General features: G+C 37.6%; 1 protein-coding gene and 1 pseudogene across 2 annotated transcripts; one reads left to right on the top strand and one right to left on the bottom strand.

The window, feature by feature from the left end:
* Positions 1 to 7,324: 7,324 nt before the first annotated feature.
* On the top strand, positions 7,325 to 8,081 carry LOC306659039 (small integral membrane protein 15-like). Its single transcript, XM_079136280.1, has one exon. The coding sequence runs from the start codon at positions 7,493 to 7,495 to the stop codon at positions 7,715 to 7,717; it is 225 nt and encodes a 74-aa protein (XP_078992406.1). The 5' UTR covers positions 7,325 to 7,492; the 3' UTR covers positions 7,718 to 8,081.
* A 4,198-nt stretch (positions 8,082 to 12,279) lies between these two features.
* Positions 12,280 to 13,891, bottom strand: LOC306659212 (AP-1 complex-associated regulatory protein-like; annotated as a pseudogene). The gene has a single exon. The product of its transcript is annotated as an AP-1 complex-associated regulatory protein-like (transcript).
* Between the last annotated feature and the right edge of the window lie 8,897 nt (positions 13,892 to 22,788).

The following is a 22,788-nucleotide window of genomic DNA, read 5'->3' on the forward strand; positions in this document are numbered from 1 at the left end:
GCTTAAATGTGCTCAGTGTGTTCTAAGCTGCAAGGACGATGTATTTTAATTCAACCTCTCCCTTGAATCCCTCAGAGAACAGGTTTTTATATGTCTAACAATCAATAGGTGCCCCCTCACTCTCTGGAGATTCCTTTAGTCTACAAAATAGGCAAAAAAATGTGCAATTTTTCTTTTGTAGTGGGTCTTTCTTTTTTTTTTTTTAATCTTTCAAGGGTAAAATATTTACTCTTTTTTTTAAGGTAAACAAATGGGATACATGTTGTTTCTCTGTTTGTACATGGCGTAAAGGCATACCATTTGTGTAATCATACATTTACAGAGGGTACTGTTGTTTGATTCATTCTGTTATTTTTCCCTTTTCACCCACCCCTCCCATGCCTCTTTTCTCTCTATACAGTCCTTCCTTCCTCACTTTATTAAGCAAACAGAGTGTCTCCCTGCAGGGTAAGAGAGAAAATGAGAGGAAAAGAAAGGTAAAGAGAAAGGGCACATGCTAGAGAGAGTGGAAAGTGAGGAGGAGAAAGAAAGAAAGTGAGTAGGAGAGAAAAGCAGGAGAAAAAAATGGCAGGGTAGCTATCCTGAAGCAGCTGAATTCTGCCAGGCAAACAGGGGACCAATAACAGAGAAGGATACTTGCAAGCTGACGGATAAACCAATAGCTAGCTAGGATGTTCACAGACTGACAGTAGTTGGGAGGCAGGGAAATGGCTTCGTCGGAAAGGGTGGGGAGAGCAGCTTTGTACATTCTTCCTTCCCTCTTGCAAAATCTATCAAGCTGTAAAATGGTATTAAAATTCATACTTCCCTCTGGCGTCCAGGATTCTCCATGAGATAGTTTGTACGATGTCAGGCCTGGATGCAAGGGAGATGGACCCCAAGTATAGAACAGCCAGCAAGTCTCCCCAATCTCAGACATAGATGGGGATTATCTGTATTTTTGTTGGTATGATCTTTTAGCTTTAATGTTTATCCCAAAAATTGGTTTAGAAGATGTAATGTGGCATGTGGAGACTCTAAAAAATTATACCCAATCCGCCATCCATGACGTTGAAGAAAGCATTTCTCTCCTTAACACAGAAGTGACACCCATGGGGAAAGCTGTCTTACAAAACCGGATGGCTTTAGATAGCCTCACGGTACTTGTGCCATTGTTAAAACTGAATGTTGTGTTTACATCCCTGAAAACTCTGGCAATGTGACTGACAACCTTAAAAGTTTACATTCTCAAATAGATGCCATGTCCTCCCCAGACTCATCATGGGAACAAATTCTTAGCTCCTGGTTCTCTGGTACCTCCTGGTGGAAACCATTATTAGTCTCTGTCATCATCATCATACTCATTGGCCTGTTCCTATGCTGTGGCATTTACTGTTGCATTAATCTTATCCCAGTACTCATAACTTCTTGTTTCTCTTATAGACCGTCCATCTCTCAAATGACCCTCCAGCCTGTAACTTCTCAATCAGACTTTTACCATGGACCCCTCAATCGACCAATTTCTAAAAAAGAACCCCAAGCTGCTTGCCCCATGCTGCTCCCTTCCAGCTTGAAGCAGCCAAAATGGTTGCTGCCCCATTTTCCTACAGCAGCAAGGAGTTCCTAAAACTAGAGGGGAAATGAAGCCAGAGTTGGGGACAGGCAGTTAATGTAGAAATAGGGGATCGGGTCAGATTGAGGAAATGGAGGCCATGAAAGCTATCTGCCTCTGAACGTTGGAGACTGCCCTGGGAGCATGGAATATCAAGAACCTGCAGAGCCCATTGATAACAAAATTTACCTGCCCTAGTCAGAGTCTAATGCTCTGGTTCCTGATTAATGCTCCATGGGTCCTTACCTGGCTGAATCACTTTGGCCCTCTTCCTGCCCCATCTACTTTTCACTTCTTTCATCTCACCTGCAAAACTGGGCCTAATCCTGTAGGCAGGAAAGAAAGAGATAAGGGGGAAAGAATGGGAGAATAAAACCTATAAAAAGGACAAGATCTGCTCATCCCATGGATTCCACCTTTGGGTCCCCATCTTCCCCCTGGGAGAAGTCTGCTTTTACGTTTCTTTAATAAAGCTTAATTTCCACTCTACATTTGCCTCAGTGTGCTTCTCTGGTGTTATACTTCAACACCTGAAGAAGCAGGACACGTCACCAGTAAAGAGCAGTATCAAAGTGTCTAGTTTGCATTGATCATGTGAAATCCTGCTTTCAGGGATTGTGACCAGGACTGTCCTCAGGACATTGATTTAAATAATAAATCAAGGAGACAGAGACAAGGACTCTGTGGACACTTTGGGGGGAGACAAGAGGCACAAGAGTATATTTTCCCTGACTAAAATTCTTCAAAATTTCACCTAGATTTCCAGGGGCCTTGGGAGGCTGATATAGTATTGCAAGTTCTAGGCTGATCATGGCAGTTCAATGAGACCCTGCCTCAACAGAAAACAAAAAGTTTGGGAATTTAACATAGAAGTGAAAACACACCTGGGTTCAAAAATCAAGAAAAAAATATATAAATGAGAAAAAAATCTTGAAATAATGGTGTTTAGTGATGTTCATAAATAAATTTCATGCAGCATTTTGGCCTAAGGAAAACTGATTTACATATATCTTTGAAAGAGATTAGAGGTGAAACAAAGAATCAACTAATAATAGTAACCTGTTTTTCTTAGCCCTTTATGGCTGAGGGTACTAAATGCTGTGATTTGGGAGAATGAGGCAGGCAGTTACAATTTAGGTGTAGAAAATTATAGTGAATGGACAATTGATATCAAATCATCTCAACAAATCTCAATGTGCTAGAAGCCAATTTGGTGGGTCATTACTTTGCCAAATTTACTCAATTTGTGGGATGTGGTGTTGATTCTTGAATAGGAAAGTTCAACAGACTTATAGAGCATGGTCATTTTAAGTCATGGAGAAAAGAAATGTTAGGTTTTTTTTTTTTTTTTTTTTTTTTGGATTAAGTATTGAAAACTGGAGCTCTTTGCCACTGAGCTACCACCCCAGTACTTTTTATTTAATTTTTAAAGTTTTACTCAGGGTCTTGCTTAGCTGCTGTGGGTCTCACTAAATTGTCAGACTGACATTGAACTTGGCATTCTACAACTTTGACCACCTGAGTAGTTTTGGTTACAGGTGTGTACCACAATGCCAAGCAGGGGACCTGTATTTTCAACAGTTCTCCTGAATGTTGATGTTTTTGAGACTGTCCCCACCTCTATCACATGGCTCCATGTACACACACCTGGTGTGTGGGTTACCATTGTGGGCATTTGTAACAAGGGTGGAAGACTCAGAAATATGTTCCGAAGCCAATCTTCATACAAGGTATGTGAACTAGGAAAACAAAAACAAAAACAAAAACAAAATAACTTGGCCAATATGTTTGATGACTCGGGAAAGGTAAAAATGGGATTGTGCCACTTGGAGCTGATCAGTTGGCATAAATAATGCAGTGAACTGTGAGAAGAACCTGACTAGAATTGAGGACAGACTAAAAGGAGATGGGGAGGGGTGTGTCCAGATGATTTTTGGAAGCAGCGTGATGGAGGAGGGTCAGAGAAGGTCAGGACTACCTCTGAATTCAGGCTACTGAGAAAGGAATGAAGCAAAGCTGTTGGGAACTTTCAATTGTTGGGGGAAATGGAAAAGCCAGAGAAATCAATCTAAGGCTAACATTTTATTTGATAGAACAACTCAGCAAAATAAAATTCTGGTATTATTGCACAACATGGTTTCACACCAGTGGGCCAAAAACTATTTAAAAAACAACTTTATAGACAATAAAAGAAAATCAAAAGTAACCTTTTATGTTTGAGTTTTAAGAACATCTACAAAGGATCTACTTATAGTCCAGCAAAGTAAATAGACACAAAAGTTACTGGAATGTTGGGAATAAAAGACTCCCAACCCCTTTGTTCCTGAGGAGAGATCCAGGGGCCATTATCCCTATGTAACATCCCCAGGCATTAATTTTAATTTTAATTTTGTATTTTGAGACAGGTTCTGGCTAAATTTCTAGGTATAATTTGGATGTCCTGATATACCACTTCTGTTGTCACTGATTTGGGCCAGTGCAGCCAGTGTTTTTATTTATTTCTTTAACCATTTCCTCTTTCTTCTTTGAGATTATAGTGAATATGGTCACACCACAATAAAAACAGAACTCTCTGAAAACTGGTTTGGATATCTGTGATCATTAAAAATGCCTGACCCCTATGGAAAGGTACAAAAGATAAAATGTAAATAAAAATGCAAAATTTCCTTTTTCACGTACTTTGAAGAAATAAAAAAAAATGGAGGCCCTTCTGTCTTGCAAATTCACATTGTGGTTTTGGTTGAGTGTTGGGAGGGCACATGTCATCTACCAGTGATTCTGACCCACTTCCCTTCCTGCCTTTGATCTTAGTTCTCATGATGTTAGTTTGTAGTTTCGAATTATAGGAACAGACAGTTAAGATTGATGTACTGATTTATTGTAAAACCTCTGCAAACCTATGGTTGGGTTGTTCTCTCATTAGTCACTTTAGGGGGATTGTATGAGACAATCAGCAGGTCAGTAATAAAGACTCTCAAATTTGGACTTCTCAGTGGTCACCAATCTATTCTTAGTTGCACCTCACAGTCTGTTCTTTGTTGCACCCCACAACAATGACCTCCATGAATATATCTGCCTATTAAGTTTTTTTTTGTGTGTGTGTTTTTACTTCATTTTTCATTGCAGAGACACCATCTATCCTGGAATCAAGTTAGAAAACTAGATTGCTTCTGCTTTTTATTTTTTATTTTAAGTTACCTCATTAACCTGTTGAAATGTTATTTTTATTTTGTATGTTTTGTTATGTTTTATTTTTTATGTTTATGACATGGGTCTTGAGAGTTTCCCAAAGGCCCATGTGTTCAAGCCTTGGCCTCAGTGTGGTGCAAGTGGGAAGGGATGAAACTTTCAGAGGTGGGGCATAGAGGAAAGTTTTTGGTCATGTGGAGGTATGCTCTCAAAGGTGAGTGGTTATGCTTCAACACATGCTCTCACCTTGACGTGCTGCCTCTCTGCAGCCCCAAAAGAAATGGGGTCAACTCATTGTGGAGTGAAACCTCCAAAATTGTAAGACAAAATACATCTTTCTCAAAATAAGCATAATTGATGAATCCTTAGCCACACTCTTGAAGAGCAGGAGAGAGAAAACTCAAATTACTAAAATTCATGATGAAAAAGGAAATATCACGACCAATAATATTGCAATACAAAACATAATTATAAGCTATTTTGATGATTTTTTATTCCAAAAAAAAAAAGAAAATCTTGAATACATCAACAAATCTCCAGAGAAATATGATCCACTGAAACTGGTAGTGAAGGACATATACTATTTAAACAGATCAATTTCAAGCAATGAAATAGCCTACCAACCAAAAAAAGACCAGGTCCAGAAAGATTTTCAGCCAAGATCTACAGGACTTTCCAAGAAGAATTAATCTCAATATTCCTCAAAGTATTACATGAATTGAAAAGGAGGGAATGCTTCCATACTCATTCTATGAAGCCAGTATCACCCTGATACCAAACCAGAAAAACACATATCAAGGAAAGAAAACTTCAAAAATTCTTAACAAAATTCTGGCATAGTGCATACAAAAACATGTTAAAAGAGTGCACTATGATCAACTGGGGTTCATCCCAGGGATTCAATGTTGGTTCGACATCTAGAAATCCAAATCCATAAATATAATTCATTACATCGATAGACTTAAAGTTAAGAATCATATGGTCATTTCAATAGATGAAGAAAAAGCATTTGATAAAATATACAGCACCCTTTCGTGCTCTAAACACTATTAAGAAAAAGGACAGTAGAAACATATCTCAACATTGTAAAGGCTACATATGCAAAGCTCAAGGCCAACATCATTCTAACTGGAGACAAATGAAGGCATTCCCTCTAAAAATTGGAACAAGACAGGGATTCCCTCTTTCATCATTTCTATTCAAAATAGTCCTTGAAAATCTAGCCAGAGCAGAGACCAAAGAAATTGAAGGGCTATGAATACAAAAAGAACAACTCAAACTATCACTATTTGTTGACAACATGATCTATATTTAGAGAATCCAAAAATTCCCACCAGAAAACTTCTAGAATGAATAAATGAATTCAGCAAAGTGGCCAGATATAAAATTAACACATAAATCTAATACATTTCTATTTAGAAGTGATGAATGCTCTGAAACGGAAATTAGGAAAACTACTCAATTCACAATAACCTCAAAAAAAAAAAAAAAAAAAAAAAAAAAGAAAAGAATAAAAACCTTGGGAACCAATCTAACAAAAGAGGTAAAAGACCTCTCCAATGATAACTACAAAACACTAAATAAAGAAATTAAAGAAAACATTAGAAGATGAAAAGATTTCCCATGTTCTTGGATAGGCAGAATTAATTTTCTCAATATGGCCATACTACCAAAAGCACTATACAGATTCAATGCAAATCCATTTAACAAGCTCAATGATGTAACTCATAGAAATAGAGAAAGCAATCATGAAATTCCTTTGAAAGGACAAGACAACACATAATAGCCAAAGCAATCTTTAGCAGGAAGCATGAAGCAGGAGGTATCACAATACCAGACATTAAACAATACTATAGAGCAATAGTAACAAAAACAGCATGGTGTTAGCACCAAACTAGACAGGTAGAACAAGGGTACAGAACAGAGGACACAGAGACAAACCCACATAAATACAGTTATCCCATACTAGTGCACCATGATCAAATGGGGTTCATCCCATATGCCAAAAATATACAATGGAGTAAAGACAGCCTCTTCAACAAATGGCACTGGAAAAACTGGAAATCCATATGCAGCCAAATGAAATCAAACTTCTCTCACCCTGCACAAAACTCAATTCAAAATGAATCAAGGACCTAGGAATTACACCAGAGACCTGGTGCCTAGTAGAAGAAAAACTAGACCCAAATCTTCATCAAGTTGGCTTAGGACATGACTTCCTTAACATGACAGCTAAAGCACAAGAAATTAAATCAAGAATCAATAAATTAGGTTTTTTCAAACTATAAACCTTTTTCTCAGCAAAGGAAACAATCAATAATGTGAAGAGAGAGCCTACAAAGTGGGAGAACATCTCTACCACATGCACTTCAGAAAGAGAACTAATCTCCACAATTTATCAAGAATTTAAAAATGCAACACCAAAAGTACAAATAACCCAAACAATAAATTGGCTAAGGAACTGAAGAGACACTTGATGGAAGAAGATACACAAGTCATCAACAAATATATTTTTTAAAATGTTCAGACTTCCGCCTTCCTCCTTCCGGTCTGGTGAATTTAGCCCTCTCAGAAGTATACTGTGGAACAAAGAAAGCAAGCCACCAAGGGTCATCTGAAATTGTGCTTGGCTTACTGATAATCCTGGACCAAATTAGAAATCACTACTTGAGCATAAGCCTACCCCCCAGTTTTCCTAAGACTGCTACAAAGATGTTTGACATAAAGGCTTGGGCTGAGTATATTGTGGAATGGGTTGCAAAAGACCCATATGGCTTCCTTACAACAGTTATTTTAGCCTTTACTCCACTGTTCCTAGCAAGTGCTGTATTGTCCTGGAAATTGGCCAAGATGATTGAAGCCAGGAAGAAGGAGCAAAAGAAGAAACAAAAACATCAAGAAAATATTGCAAAAGCTAAACGACTGAAAAAGGACTGAAGGAATGAATAGGCTCTGCAACCAGAGAAAAATCATTTGGAAATTATTCAGCTTTGGAAGGACTCCTAAGGTTTCTTTGAATTTCATGATAGTATTATTTAGTAAATGAAATCTGACCATATAGAACAATCATGTTAGTTTTGACCTCAGTACTGTAGTTTAGGCTTGGGTGTAGAAGTTTGTTGGTATTTACTGGCCATTTTTATAAATAAGCATTTATTACACAGGTTGAGTATCCCTAATCAGAAAATCCCAAACCCCAGATGCTCCAAAGTCCAAAACGTTTTGTGCACAAACATGATCCACAAAGTGGAAAATTCCACACCTGACTTCTTGAAGGGTTTCAGTCAAAACACAAGTACACTAAAAAATTACCTTCAAGTTATACAAAACAGATGAATTTTTGTGTTTAGACTTAGGGTCTATCCTCAAGATATCTCATGTATATGCAAATATTCAAAAATCTGAAAAAAAAAAACCAAACACTTCTAGTCCTAAGCATTTCAGATACGGGATACCCAAACTGCAAATTCTTAAAAACATAAGTGACTTAAGTCATTTGCCATTGTAGCTTTTGTACTGAAATGAAAACATCCTATGGAGAAAAATGAGTTTAGATTATGAACTTTATTCAAATAGTGGCTTAAAATGGGATCCTGTTCTGGACAAAGGATGTTAAGAATATAAAAGAATTATCCTCTCTAGGTGAAAAGTTTGCTTTGGCTTAAAGGAGATACAGTATATTAATCATATCTTTTATCATTATTGCTTATTCCTTGGAATATAATTGTTTTTGGATTTCTCAAAGTAAAGTAGTATTAATCAGTGAGTACGTAGGTCTTTTTTCTTCATTTTATTTTTTTCTGATTTTAGCTTTTGAGAAACTGGCAATTATCAAGACATTCTCATTTTTAAAACCTAATTTTATAAAGAATTCTCTTGTGAATACTACTTTCTGGTTTTAACAGTTTTTTTACTTATGAACACTGCCTTTTTCTTGAGATGAGTTGTTGTTAACACTGATTTAAAACTTGCAGTAAAAATGCCAAATGCTGTAATATTGTGGAACCTGTTTATTTTTGTGTTAATTAGAACACTGAAGTAGATAAAAAGTTTTGTCAGATAATTTGTTGATTATATAAATGGCACGTTTGTTTTATTCCATTCTTTAATAACTCATAGGGAGTGATGTCCTGTACTTCTTGATCCAACAAGTTTGAGGTGAAAACTAAAATTTGATATTTCTTTTACAAAGTTAGTTTATAACAGCTGTCATAAGTTCTTAAATAGTAAAGAAAGGCTTAAAATTTGGGAAGATTTTGTTGGGCATAATAATAATTGCACAAATAGGATAAATCATATTCAAAATGAGAGTGGTATAGTTGGAAGTACAGAGTTAAAGGATCTTTCAGTTAAGTAGTATAACTGGAACTTGTGACTTTTGAACATGGCTTTTCTAAATGCATGGTCCCGTAATCTTATTCACTGTATTTAATAGCTTATTAATGTTTCTGCACCTCTGAGAATGAATTTTAGGTTATATAATTGTCCAACAGCTCTAATTTAAAAATGAAACCAGATACTGAAATAAATTAGATACTTTTATAAGAAAAAAAAATGTTCAACACCTCTTGTAATTAGAGAAATGCAAATCAAAACTACCCTAAGATTTCATCTCACTCCAATCACAATGAATATTATCAAGAATACAAGTAACAATAGGTGTTGGCAAGGATGTGGAAAAAAAGGTACACTCATACATTGCTGTAGGGATAGCAAATTGGCGCAGTCACTCTGGAAAGCAGTATGGAGATTGCTCAGAAAACTTGAAAGAAACCCACCATTTGACCCAGCTATCTCACTCCTTGGTTTATTCTCAAAGGACTTAAAATCAGCATACTACAATCACATCAATGTTTATAGTATCTCAATTCACAATAGCAAGATTGTGAAACCAATCTAGATGTTGTTAAATAGATGAATGGATAAAGAATCTGTGATGTATATGCACAGTGGATTATTAGCCATAAAGAAGAATAAAATCGTAGCTTTTCCAGGTAAACGGATGGAGTTGGAGAATATCATACTAAGTGAAATAAGCCGAAAACCAAAGGCCAAATTTTTTCTCTGATAAGTGGACACTGATATATAAGCAGGGAAAGAAGGATGTACGGGAATAATGGGGGAACATTGGATTGTCTAGCGGGAAATGTTTGGAGACTGGGGGTAAGGGACAGAAAGATGGTGAAAGGAGACAAACATCATTACCCTCTGTACACGTATGATTAAATTAATGGTGTGACTCTACAACCAGGGAAATGAAAAGTTGTACTTCATTTGTGTACAATGAATCAAAATGCATTCTGCTGTCATGTATAACATAACAGAACAATTGAAAAAAAAGTAGGCAGAATTGTGTGTCATAATGAGTAAAATTTGCCACCTATTTGGGACATTTTTTCTTTTTCTTTTTAATTTACAAATAACTAATGTGTTGCATTGATGAACTCTAATATTTGCAATTCATTTATTACCATGCACTATTCAGACAAAAATTAAGAATCTACAAATTTCCTTTGTATGTTAACACTCTATCATAAAACTGAGTGAGACCTTGAAAGTATTTCTCAAATTTCCAGAAATACATTTATTATAATTGCATCTTATATCCTTCAGCTGAAGTAAAATTTCTGTGAAACTTAGAATAAAAAGCATTTCCTAAATGCAATATTCCAAGTGGCTTGTCTTTCTCAAAAACAAAGAGGTAGGACCCATGATCCATACCACATCAATAATCATGGGAAGACATTTGCTCAGGTGCTTACATGATATACAGAAAATGATTTCAAGGTATTTAAATAAAGTGTCTGGGAAACCATTGACGTGTCTTTGGTCTCTTTTTGATTCCTGGGAACCATGATGTGAATATTTTTCTACCACATGCTCCCCACCATCATTTTCAGCTTAAACACAGGCCCAAAGACATGAGGCCAAGTGATCATGGACTGAAACCCCTGGAACTCTTTTGAAGTGGCTTAACTCAGGTATTATGTCACAGCAATGGGAAGCTAACACTGAGTTTCCATTCATGTGGGAAAATGTTGAACCAATTAAATTGTTTCTGTACCTCACTTCCATTTTCTATAAATACTACCACATTGTGTTGTCAGCCACAATTCTTAGAACCTGTTCTGATTCTGAGGGCTACCTAATATGGAAATCATTTTGTTTCTCACTTAAATAAACAGAGTTCAAATTGATGTTGTCTAAGATTTTTCCTTTTAAAGAACCAAAACCTCAGTTGTTCTTCAGAAAAGAAAGGTCATGACCCTGAATAAAGGGAGGTGTCTTCCCAGCTCTTCATATTTATTTTAGGAAAAATGGAATGTCACTGTTTTTTACCAAATCACTAGTTGAAATTTTTCTTGATGAGGAAGAGGAGGGCAGGAACTCATAATGCACAAGGTGACATTATGAACTACAAGGCTCCTGGGCACACACAAAGAGAGTAGGATCAACCTCTGCTCATTGAGGTTTCACTAAATCCCAGTCATAGCACTATGCAGCACCTGGATCTGTTCTGCACATAGATCTTTGAGAACAACCAATCATTTTTTTTTAACTTTAAATGTAAAAATGTGTTTATTCACAATCCTTGAGAAGTTACCATTCCTTCAGAAAAAATTTCATGAACAAAAAGCCAAGAAAAATTACGATAGTAGCTTATGCCAAACCAAAAATATACATCTGATGTATATAAACTTTAAAAAACATTAATACAGGCAATGTGAATATAGAGTCCCTTAAAATATTTCCAATAACATAGCTACAACTCAAATTATATTGACAGATATAAATAAAAGCATTTCCTAATGTATTATATTTACATATTAAACTGTCATATTCATTTCTATGAGATTAAAAAAAGAACAAACAACTACAGATTCATTGCCTAGCAGTTCAAATATTGAAAGGGCCACATGATTTTTTTTTTAAGTACAGTAGGAAATTTAAGTTACTATTTATATGTGGACCTTCCTATATTTTTGAGAACATACACTGTCACTGTTGTAAAAAAAAGAAAAGAAAAACACCGTAAGGAGGAAAAAAACAACAACCTTGTTTGCTTATAAAATCACACTCAATCCTCATCAAAATCAAGGAAAGCAATTAGGGAATGTTTTATATCCCTGGCCTTTGATATTGATACATAAAGTTTGATGAGAAGGGAAGTTAACTGTCTATTACAAAATGCAGTTATATATATTTATACTGAAATACTTAGTTCCATCCCATCTAAGTTCCTCGTACTACAAGGCAAAGGAAAGTATAACATATTCAATGGAACCTTTCATACCAGAAAGGATTTTATTTACTTTGATACCCAAATTACCCTTTTTATGTTTTCTTTTCTTAAGTCATTCAGAGAACATGTTCTATGTAAAATCTAAGATTATTCATTGGAAATATAGAATTAAAAGAAAATAATGACACCTAAAATCTTAATATATCAATTTAAAGCCAATATAGTTGCATGTAAAAGGAAGTGAAAAACGTAAATGTTTACATATTTCCTTAAATATAATTTTTATTACCAACTTAAATGTCCAAACTCTAAAGTTTATTTTTATCATATTATCTTTTGTTCAGATTGAATCAACATCATCATACTAGGTTATACAATAAACATAGAAAGAAACTGATACTTCAGCATTTCATAGGGTCATCTATGCAAATTAATTGTGCTTAATATTAGTTAATAAAATCCAAAGAAGCCATAGAGGTAAATAATGCTGGGAAAGGGATACTATTCTAAATCTGACAATCCCTGCTCATGCTCCCTTCACATCTGCTGAGAATTAACAAAAAATACTTTTAATAGTTTCACAGATAATGGAAAGGGCTTAGCAAAGCATTTGAAGTAAAAGTAATGAACTTTTATAAATATGTAAATCTATAAGAGTAAACAGGAATGCTATAAAGAGTTAAACTAAATGTAATTGATAACATGACAAAACCATTAAATTGGTCTCGAAAAGCAGAAGGCAGATGATAAAATTGCACTTAATTCTGAAGCAATTCAGATTTATCATTTCTACTCCTTTCTAACAAAATAATCATTTACAACGTGGTTTCTATCCTCCCCCTTATGAAAAAGGCTGAATCCAACCATTTATACTTTCTAGTTCGTTTTAACATTTGGTCATAACTAATACACAGTTTACACTATTTCACCCTATCGAATCTGTTGACCTGTATCAGACTGCTTCGTGCCAGAATCAGACGGTTCTAATACAGGATTTACAAATCCAGAATACTCGGAATTGCCACTATCATCCATTTCGGCACTGACAAAATCATTCTCCCACGCCAGTCCGTTGGAGTCATCAGAGGCTGACGTGCGGTTACTTCCAGTCTTCTTGCTGCTACACTTAAGTGCCGCCCGGAGAATGTCTTCCTGTTCTGGCACGCTCTCTCATTGGAAGCACTCTATTCATGCCTTCTTCATCCTCCCACTCTAGATCTAAGGATGTGCTGTCATCATTTCCACTCGTTGATTTATATTTTGGTCATTCAGTCACAACTGCTTTCTGTATTTGGTGCCAATACCGTGGCATCTGATGAGAGTCTGCTGCTTCGATAACTTCATACTGTGACTTTACATTTCTCATACAAGATTCAAAGTCATCGTCTGGTCCTGAACTTTGATGGCCTCCATTGCCGGAAGGATGATATCGCTGCACAACTCTCAGCCTTTCTTGCTCCAAGAGCTTTCGCTGCTTTGCTGCCCTGGCTGCTTCACGCCGTGCAGCGTATAAAGCTTCTTCTTCTAGTCTTAACTTCTCTTCTTGTAAGGCTAACTCTTTTTGGATTTTCTTATCAAGATCTTTCTGTTTTTCAGCAATAGAATCATAATGTCGCTCTCGTAGGTCGACAATTTCCTCCTCCGTAAGAGGCTAAGACTGCTTCCTGGGCTCTCTCGTTCATCACTTTCTACTAGATTCTCAAACTCTATAGTTACCTGCTCACCTCTGGAGCATGTTCTAAAATACTTGGATCCTCTGCCGCCTCCTACTCGCTGCAGTCGCCCCGCTTCCTTGAGGAGCAGCCCGAAGCACTGCGTCCAGCAGCAGTTTCCCATCTCATGCCTCCCAGGCGCCGCTGCTGCTCCTCCTCCTCCAGCTCAAAGCCGAAACCCAGGCCCAGCAGCTGCATCCGCGCGCAGCAGGAGCCAAAGGAGGGTTAAGGAACCTAGGGCGGGTTGGCCAGAGCGCGGCAGCATGAGGGTCTGGGGCAACAGCAGGGACAAGGCTCTCGGAACAAAGGCAGCGGTTAGTCCAGAGACCTCCAGACCGCGACCGCGCGGGAGAAGAGCGCGGGGCTGCGGGATTTCGACTCCCTGGCCGGCCGCATGGCCTTGTCGCCTGGGCCGCCGGCCCAGAACCCCAATCATTTTAAACAAAGCTTTCACAGCAGATTGCACTGTCAGTCTCAGGGAGGGAACAATTCCATGGTGGGCTCAATCACAATGGAGGTGAGGCATCGTAGAACACTCCAAAAGCCAGGCCATTTTGCTTATTCCCTGCTTACCTTCACAATTTGTACATCAGTCAACCATTCTCCCTGTTATTTTTCTGTCAATTAACTTCTATTGAGAGCAGATGTGTTCTTTTACATTTGAGTCCATTTTCATGAAAAAGATGTCAGGTGTGGTCATGAGGGGCGGCTCTATCTACCATTCAAGGGTTCATTGACAGGTGAATGAACAAAGACAGATGAAAGATAGGTAAATCTATCTCACCTATATCTAAAGATATGAATAAAATTTTGTACAAATTATACATGTTTTCTCCTCTGTTCTCTTCTTCCATGTATCTGCCTAGGGTTTATAAAACTCATTTTGACTTTTTTTTTTCCTTTTAATTTTAATTTATTTTTATTGTAAACAATAGGGATACATGTTGTTACCGTTTGTACATGAAGTAACAGCATACCATTTGCATAATCATACATTTACACAGGGTAATGATGTTTGATTCATTCCATTATTTTTTCCTTCCCTCCACCTCTCCCACCCCTCTTTTCTCTCTATACAGTCCGTCTTCCTCCATTCTTGCCCCCTCTCACCCCCCATTATGTGTCAAAATCCACTTATCAGTGAGATCATTCTTCCTTTGGTTTTTTGAGATTGGCTTATCTCACTTAGCATGATATTCTCCAATTTCATCCATTTGCCTGCAAATGCCTTAATTTTATTATTCTTTATAGCTGAGTGATATTCCATTGTATATATATCACAGTTTCTTTATCCATTCATCAATTGAAGGACAACTAGGCCGTTATCACAGTCTGGCTATTGTGAATTGAGCAGCTATGAACATTGATGTGGCTGTATCTCTGTACTATGCTGATTTTAAGTCCTTTGGGTATAGGCAGAGGAGTGGGATAGCTGGGTCAAATGCTGGGTTCATTCCAAGTTTTCTAAGGAATCTCCACACTGCTTTCCAGAGTGGCTGAACTAATTTGCAGCCCCAAGAGCAAAGTATGAGTGCATCTTTTTCCCCACATCCTCTCCAACACCTATTGTTTCTTGTATTCTTGATAATTGCCACTCTAATTGGGGTGAGATGGAATCTTAGTGTAGTTTTGATTTGCATTTCTGTTATTACTAAAGATGGTGAACATTTTTTCATATGTTTGTTGATTGCTTGTAGATCTTCTGTGAAACATCAGTTCATATCCTTAGCCCATTTGTTGATTGGGTTATTTGTATTCTTTGTGTAGAGTTTTTTGTGTTCTCAATATATTCTGGAAATTAGTGCTCTATCTGAAGTATGAGTGGCAAAGATATTCTCCCATTCTATAGGCCCTCTCTTCGCATTGCTGATAGTTTCCTTTGCTGAGACAAAGCTATTTAGTTTGGGTATATCCCAGTTGTTGATTTTTGCTTTTATTTCTTATGCTATGGGAGTCCTGTTAAGGAAGTCTGATCCTAAGCCAATAAGTTGAAGATTTGGACCTACTTTTTCTTTTATAAGATGTGGGGTCTCTGGTCTGAGTTCAAGGTCCTTGATCCATTGTGAGTTTATTATTGTGCAGGATGAGAGATAGGGGTTTAGTTTCATTCTGTTGCATATGGATTTCCAGTTTTCCCAGCACCATATGTTGAAGAGGCTATCTTTTCTCCATTGCATATTTTTGGCACCTTTGTATAGTATGAGAAAATTCTATTGATTTGGGTTTGTATCCATGTCCTCTATTCTCTACCATTGATCTTCCTGTCTATTTTGGTGCCAATACCATGCCGTTTTTGTTACTATTGCTTTGTAGTATAGTTGAAGTTCTGGTATTGCAATATCCCCATTTCTTTCTTCCTGCTAAGGATTGCTTTAACTATTCTGGGTTTTTTATTCTTCCAAATGAATTTCATGATTGCTTGCTCTATTTCTGTAAGGTACATCATTGGAATTTTAATTGAAATTGCATTGAATCTGTATAGCACTTTTGGTAGTATGGCCATTTTGACAATATTAATTCTGCCTATCCAAGAACATGGGAGATCTTTCCATCTTCTAAAGTCTTCCTCAGTTTCTTTCTTCAGTGTTTTGTAGTTTTCATTGTAGAGATCTTTTACCTCTTTGGTTAGATTGATTCCCAAGTATTTTATTTTCTTTGAAGCTATTGCAAATGGAGTTGTTTTCCTCATTTCCCTTTCAGCTGTTTTGTCGCTTGTGTATAAAAATGCTTTAGATTTTATAGCCTTCTATTTTGCTGAATTTATTAATGAGGTATAGAAGATTTCTGGTGGTGGTTTTTGGATCCTCTAAATACAGAATAATGTGTGACAGCTTAAGTTCCTCTTTTCCTATTCATATCCTTTAATTTCTTTTGTCTGTCTAATTGTTCTGGCTAGAGTTTCGAGGACAATGTTGAATAGAAGTGGTGAAAGAGGACATCCCTGTATTGTTCCCATTTTTAAAGGGAATGATTTTAGTTTATCCATTTAGAATGATGTTGGCCATGGGCTTAGCATAAATAGCCTTTACAATGTTCAGGTATGTTCCTACTATCCCTATTTTTTCTAGTGTTTTGAGCATGAAGAAGTGTTTTATTTTGTTAAACGCTTTTTCTGCATCAATTGAAATAACCATATGATTCTTATTCTTAAGTCTATTGACATGATGGCTTATGTTTATTGATTTATGGATGTTAAAACATCCTTGCATTCCAGGGATGAACCCCACTTGATCATGGTGCATGATTTTCTTAAAATGTTTTTGGATACAGTTTGCCAATATTTTGTTAAGGATCTTTGTATCTATATTCATCAAGGATATTGGTCTAAAATTTTCTTTCCTTGATGTGTCTTTTCCTGGTTTGGGTATGAGGGTGATATTAGCTTCATAGAATGAGTTTGGTAGAGTACCTTCTTTTTCTATTTCCTGGAAAACTTTGAGAAGTATTGGAATGAGATCTTCCTTGAAGGTCTTGTTGAACTTGGCTGAGAATCTGTCTTGTCCTGGGCTTTTTTTAGATGGTAGGTTTTTAATGGCTTCTTCTAATTCATCGCTTGATATTGATCTGTTTAAATTGTGAATGTCCTCCTGGTTCAGTATGGGAGGACCATATGTCTCTAGAAATTTGTCAATGTCTTCAGTAGCTTCTATTTTGTTGGAATAGAGATTTTCAAAGTAGCTCCTCATTATGTTCTGTATGTCAGTGGAGTCTGTCATGATATTTCCTTTTTTATCACAAATTTTAGTGATTTGAGTTTTCTCTCTCCTTCTCTTTGTTAGTGTGGCTAAGGGTTTGTCTATTTTGTTTACTTTCTCAAAGAACCAACTTTTTGTTTTGTCAATTTTTTGAATTGTTTATTTTGTTTCAATTTCATTGATTTCAGCCTGATTTTAAGTATTTCCTGTCTTCTACTACTTTTGCTGTTATTCTGTTCTTCTTTTTCTAGGGCTTTGAGCTGTAATGTTAGGTCATTTAGTTGTTAACTTTTCATTCTTTTCTGGAATGCGCTCCATGCAATGAATTTTCCTCTTAGTACTACTTTCATACTGTCCAGAGATTTTGATATGTTGTATCATCATTCTCATTGACCTCTAAGAATTATTTATCTCCTCCCTGCTGTTTTCTATTATCCATGTTTCATTCAGTAGTATATTATTTAGTCTCCAGCTGTTGGAGTAATTTCTGTTTTTTATTTTGTTATTGATATCTACGCTCAGTCCATTATGACCTGATAGAACACAAGGAAGTATCTCTATTTTTTTGCATTTCCTATGGGCTACTTTGTGGCATAACATATGGTCTATTTTTGAGATGGTTCCATGTGCTGCTGAGAGAAAGTGAATCCACTTGTGGATGGATGGAATATTCTATATATGTCTATTAAGTCTAGGTTATTAATTGTGGTATTGAGTTCTATGGTTTCTTTTGTTGGTTTTTGTTTGGAAGATCTTTGTAGTGATAGCAGTGGTGCATTAAAGTCACCCAGAGTTATTGTGTTATGGTCAATGTGATTTCTGAAATTGAGAAGGATTTGTTTGATGTACAGGGATCCACCATTGTTTGGGGCATAAATATTTACTATCATTATGTCTTCCTGATTTATGGTTCCCTTAAGCAGTATGAAATGTCCTTCTTTATCCCTTCTGACTAACTTTGGCTTGAAGTCCACTTTATCTGATATAAGGATGGAAACCCCCATTTTTTACTGAGTCCATGTTCATGATAGGTTTTTTCCCATCCTTTCACTTTAGTCTGTGGGTGTCTTTTTCTATGAGATGAGTCTCTTGCAGGCAGCATATTGTTGGGTCTTTCTTTTTAATCCATTCTGCCAGTCTATGTCTTTTGATTGATGAGTTTAGGCCATTAATGTTCAGGGTTATTATTGAGATATGATTTGTATTCCCAGTCATTTGGCTTATTTTTGGTTTTTAAGTTGGCTTGGTTTCTCCTTTGAGTGGTTTTTCTCTAAGGTAGTTCCTCCCTTTTCTGACCAACATTGTTGTTTATCATTTCCTCCTCATGGAATATTTTGCTGAGAACATTCTGTAGTGCAGGCTTTCTATTTGTAAATTCTTTTAAATTTTGTTTATCATGGAAGGATTTTATTTCATCTTCAAATCTGAAGGTTAGTTTTGCTGGGTATAGAATTCTTGGTTGGCAACCATGTTCTTTCAGAGCTTGAAATACATTGTTCCAGGTCCTTCTAGCTTTTAAAGTCTGGGTTGAGAAGTTGGCTAGTATCCATTTTGGTCTCCCCCTATATGTAATCTGATGCTTTTCTCTCGTGGCCTTCAAAATCCTATCTTTATTTTGAATGTTAGGCATTTTATTATAATGTGCCTTGGTGTGGATCTGTTGTGATTTTGTGCGTTTGGTGTTTTGTAAGCCTCTTGTATTTGATTTTCCATTTCATTTTTCAGGTTTGGGACACTTTCTGATATGATTTCATTGAATAGGTTGTTCACTCCTTTGGTTTGTTTCTCTGTGCCTTCCTCAATCCCAATAATTCTTAAATTTGGTCTTTTCATGATGTCCCATAGTTCTTGGAGATTCTGTTCATGATTTCTTACCATCTTCTCTATTTGGGCAACTTTATTTTCAAGATTAAATATTTTGTCTTCATTGTCTGAGGTTCTGTCTTCCAAGTGGTCTAGTCTTTCGGTGATGCTTTCCATTCAGTTTTTTTATTTGGTTTATTGTTTCCTTCATTTCAAGGATTTCCATTTTTTTTTTTTTTTTTTTTTTTGAGAATCTCTATCTTTTTGTTGAAATGATCTATTGCTTCCTGCAGGTGCTCTTTCAGCTTATTGATATTATCATTCATTGCCTGCATTTACTTTCTTATCTCATCCTTTCCTTCGTGAATCATCTTAATCATGTATAATCTGAAGTCCTTTTCTGATATTTCTTCTAGCATACTGTCATTGGATTCTATTAATATAGAATCTAGATGTATTTGGATCATTTTCTTCCCTTGTTTTTTCATGTTGTTCATGTATCTTCCCCTCTAACAGTGCAGATCTGGGGTATTGCAGATTTCCCCCTATAGTCTTATAGTGGCCCTATAGGTTTCCAAAAACCTTTCTTTAAGGGAGATCAATATTAGCAGTGTCCAATTCAGTCACTATGCAGTCCTAGACCAAATAGCTCCTATGAGGACAGTAACAAAATTGTCATAGTAAACAGAGTGAGTTCAAATATTATCTTCAGTAAAACAAACAGATTTGCAATAAGGTCTGCAGTTTCTAATTGGTGGACAAAGAGGATGCAGAGGGATGTAGAATGTGGCTATTAATGGGATAAATAAAGAATGTACAGAAGTTCTAGATAATAGAGTGAGAGTGTAATCAAAAGAAATTGGATATTAGCATGAAAAAAGGGAGAAAGAGACTCTGAGGGAACAGGTAAACAAAAGGAAAAGAGAGCAAGAAATGTAGAGAAATAAAAACAATTTTTTTCAATAAGGAGAAAAAATAAAATCTACAGTATAACAGTCATATAGTAATGAAACCTCCCAGAGTTTAGTAGCCTGATGCTCGAGAGGTACCTGACAATGGGCTTCAAGCCTCCAGCAAGCATCTCAGGATGGGATAAACCCCACCTAAAGTTTGGAGATATGGCTTCCAGGATTATCCAAGATAGCTGCTCTGGCTTCCAAATGTGTTGGCAAATGGGGAGCTGCAGCTCAGGGTGTGGACGTGGTCAGCTGGAGGTCCTGGAGGCGGGATGTGGTTGGTCAGGCAGGGGTCCTGGAGGTCTGGTGTGTCTGGTGTGGTTGCGGGATCCTGGTGGCTGCGTGTAATCAGTCGGTCTGCGGTCCCGGTGATTGGGCACAGTCAGTTGGTCTGGGGGTCCTGGTGTCAGGGAGCAGTCAGTCGATGTTTGGACCCCAGAGGCAGGGAGTGATCAGTTGGGCTGAGGGCTCCTGGAGACAGGGCCCTTCAGGTCCTGGCTGTTGTCTCAAAATGGCAGCAGCCACTTGTAATCAAATCTGCAGGTAGTGTAGCAGTGAAGTTCCAGGCAACAGCAGGCAGTTGGTTTTCCACTGGTGGTCGGTGATCAGTTTGCTGACTGTTGTTGGATGATCGGGAGGTGGACCTCATGTGTTGGGTGATGGATAGGTGTGAAACCGGTGATGGACAGTGGAGAGGCAGACAAATGGCGCATGATAGATGCCTGACAGTGAGCAATCTGCCTCAAATACAGCATCGATATGCTGGCAGACTGCAGGTGATCATAGCAGACAAATGGGGTAAACAGCAGGGGATCAATAAGCAGCAAAAACTGCCTCACCAAGAAAGAGATATCCTCTGCTTGAAACCGGAGTTTCAAAGTGAGAAGGAACACAGCCTCTCTCTAGTCTGCCATCTTGGATCTGGACTCATTTTGACTTTTTAACAATTGCATAATGGATATGCTAATGGTCAGATTCCCTCATGAGACACTTTGCTATGGTATACTCAGAAATGTGAAGCTGGCATTTTGTATGACTGCATTTCAACCACTGTTATGATGACCCACCAACCATGAAGCAAAGTCAGGAAAGATGCTGCACATCTATAATTGCACGGTTTCAGAAGGCTGAAACATGAAGAGCCTGAGTGAATTAGCAAGGTTCTCAAGCAATGCAGTGACACCCTGTCTCAAGAAAACAAAACAAAACAAACTAAAACAAAAACAAAGTGCTGGGATGCAGCTCAGTGATTAAGCAATCCATTTACCAAAATAAATAAATAAAATAAAATAAAATAGAATATACATGAGGCAACTGTAATTGATGTTATAGCGGTGAAATTTCATATGCCAATATTTTGCATACATCTTCTCTGAGGTAAAGAATGACACACTTTTGAAGAGACCAAATATTTCATCTGAAAATTCTGCATACACCACCTAGATTCCTCTTGCACAGGTGAGGTCTTCGGCTGGTTCCAGCCCACCTGGAGAACACAGAGATCTTTAAGGAGAACCCTTGGTGTGACCAAGGAATGTCTGAGTCCCCACGGCAGACCCCCAAGTATCTGGTCTGCCTCATCCTGCTGCTTCCCTGTCCCTGGGGACCTTGGTCCACTGCTGCAGGTGAATGGAGCCCCTGAGACACACCAGTAGGGTAAGCATCTGTTGTTTGGGACCAAACACAAAATCCTGACTCCCAGCCCGGGTGAAGTTCCAACTAGCCCTCTGAGGTTTCAGTTCCACCTCTCCTGAAAGAAACAATGCTCTGACTTTGTTCTCTTCTGCTGGAAATCTGAACTGAGAGTCGCAAGGAAATCCTAATTAGGCCTTGCTACACGAAAACCTGCAGAGAGTGAAGGATGCCAGTTTCTTCCTGCAAAGGCTTCCTCCCCATTTAGTAGGAGGTCACTAGACAGTGCCTGGAATCCAAAGGGACCAGGACAGAACTTGACAGGCAAGAGCTGTGACCTGGATCTAGACACGTCACTCCTCGGTTCTCAGGTGAAAAGGAGGCAGGGAAACCCTCATGGGGTAATCTACTGTATCCCCAATGTGTGCAGAGGACATTGAAGAGGTCTCAAACCTGATGAACTCCAACTTGAGCCTGTGCTGACTACCAATTTCTTCCAATTTGGACACCTAAGGCTGAACCCAGAGTTGCCTCCAGGTAGCTTGCAGATGTCTTTTGACAAAATCCCACAGGGACACAGAGATATCCCCTAATGGAAGATTGCCCAGAGTCCAAGGACCACCCCCACCCCAGGGATCCCACCCCAGCAGAACCCCACAGCCTGTCACCAACTCTTGCCTGCCAAACCAACCTGTGCAAGAGAACATACAAATTACAAACCTGTAACATGAAAATAAAACAATGCTCTGCCTGCTCTAGGCATGTAAGCTGCCTCGCTATTTGGAACCACTTTATGACAGAAAATTTGACTTCTTTCATAAATAGATTCTTGGAAAAATTTAACTTCCCAAAAATGACTCAAGGAGAATCAGCTGTAACCCTTTAAAAATATGGAATCAATAGTAAAAGTCTTATGTAAAGAAAGGGTCTGACTCAGTGCCTGCAAGATCCAAACATTTAATAAAGG

Source organism: Sciurus vulgaris (genome assembly GCF_902686455.1).
Source record: "Sciurus vulgaris genome assembly, chromosome: 4".
Classification (NCBI taxonomy): Eukaryota; Metazoa; Chordata; class Mammalia; order Rodentia; family Sciuridae; genus Sciurus; species Sciurus vulgaris.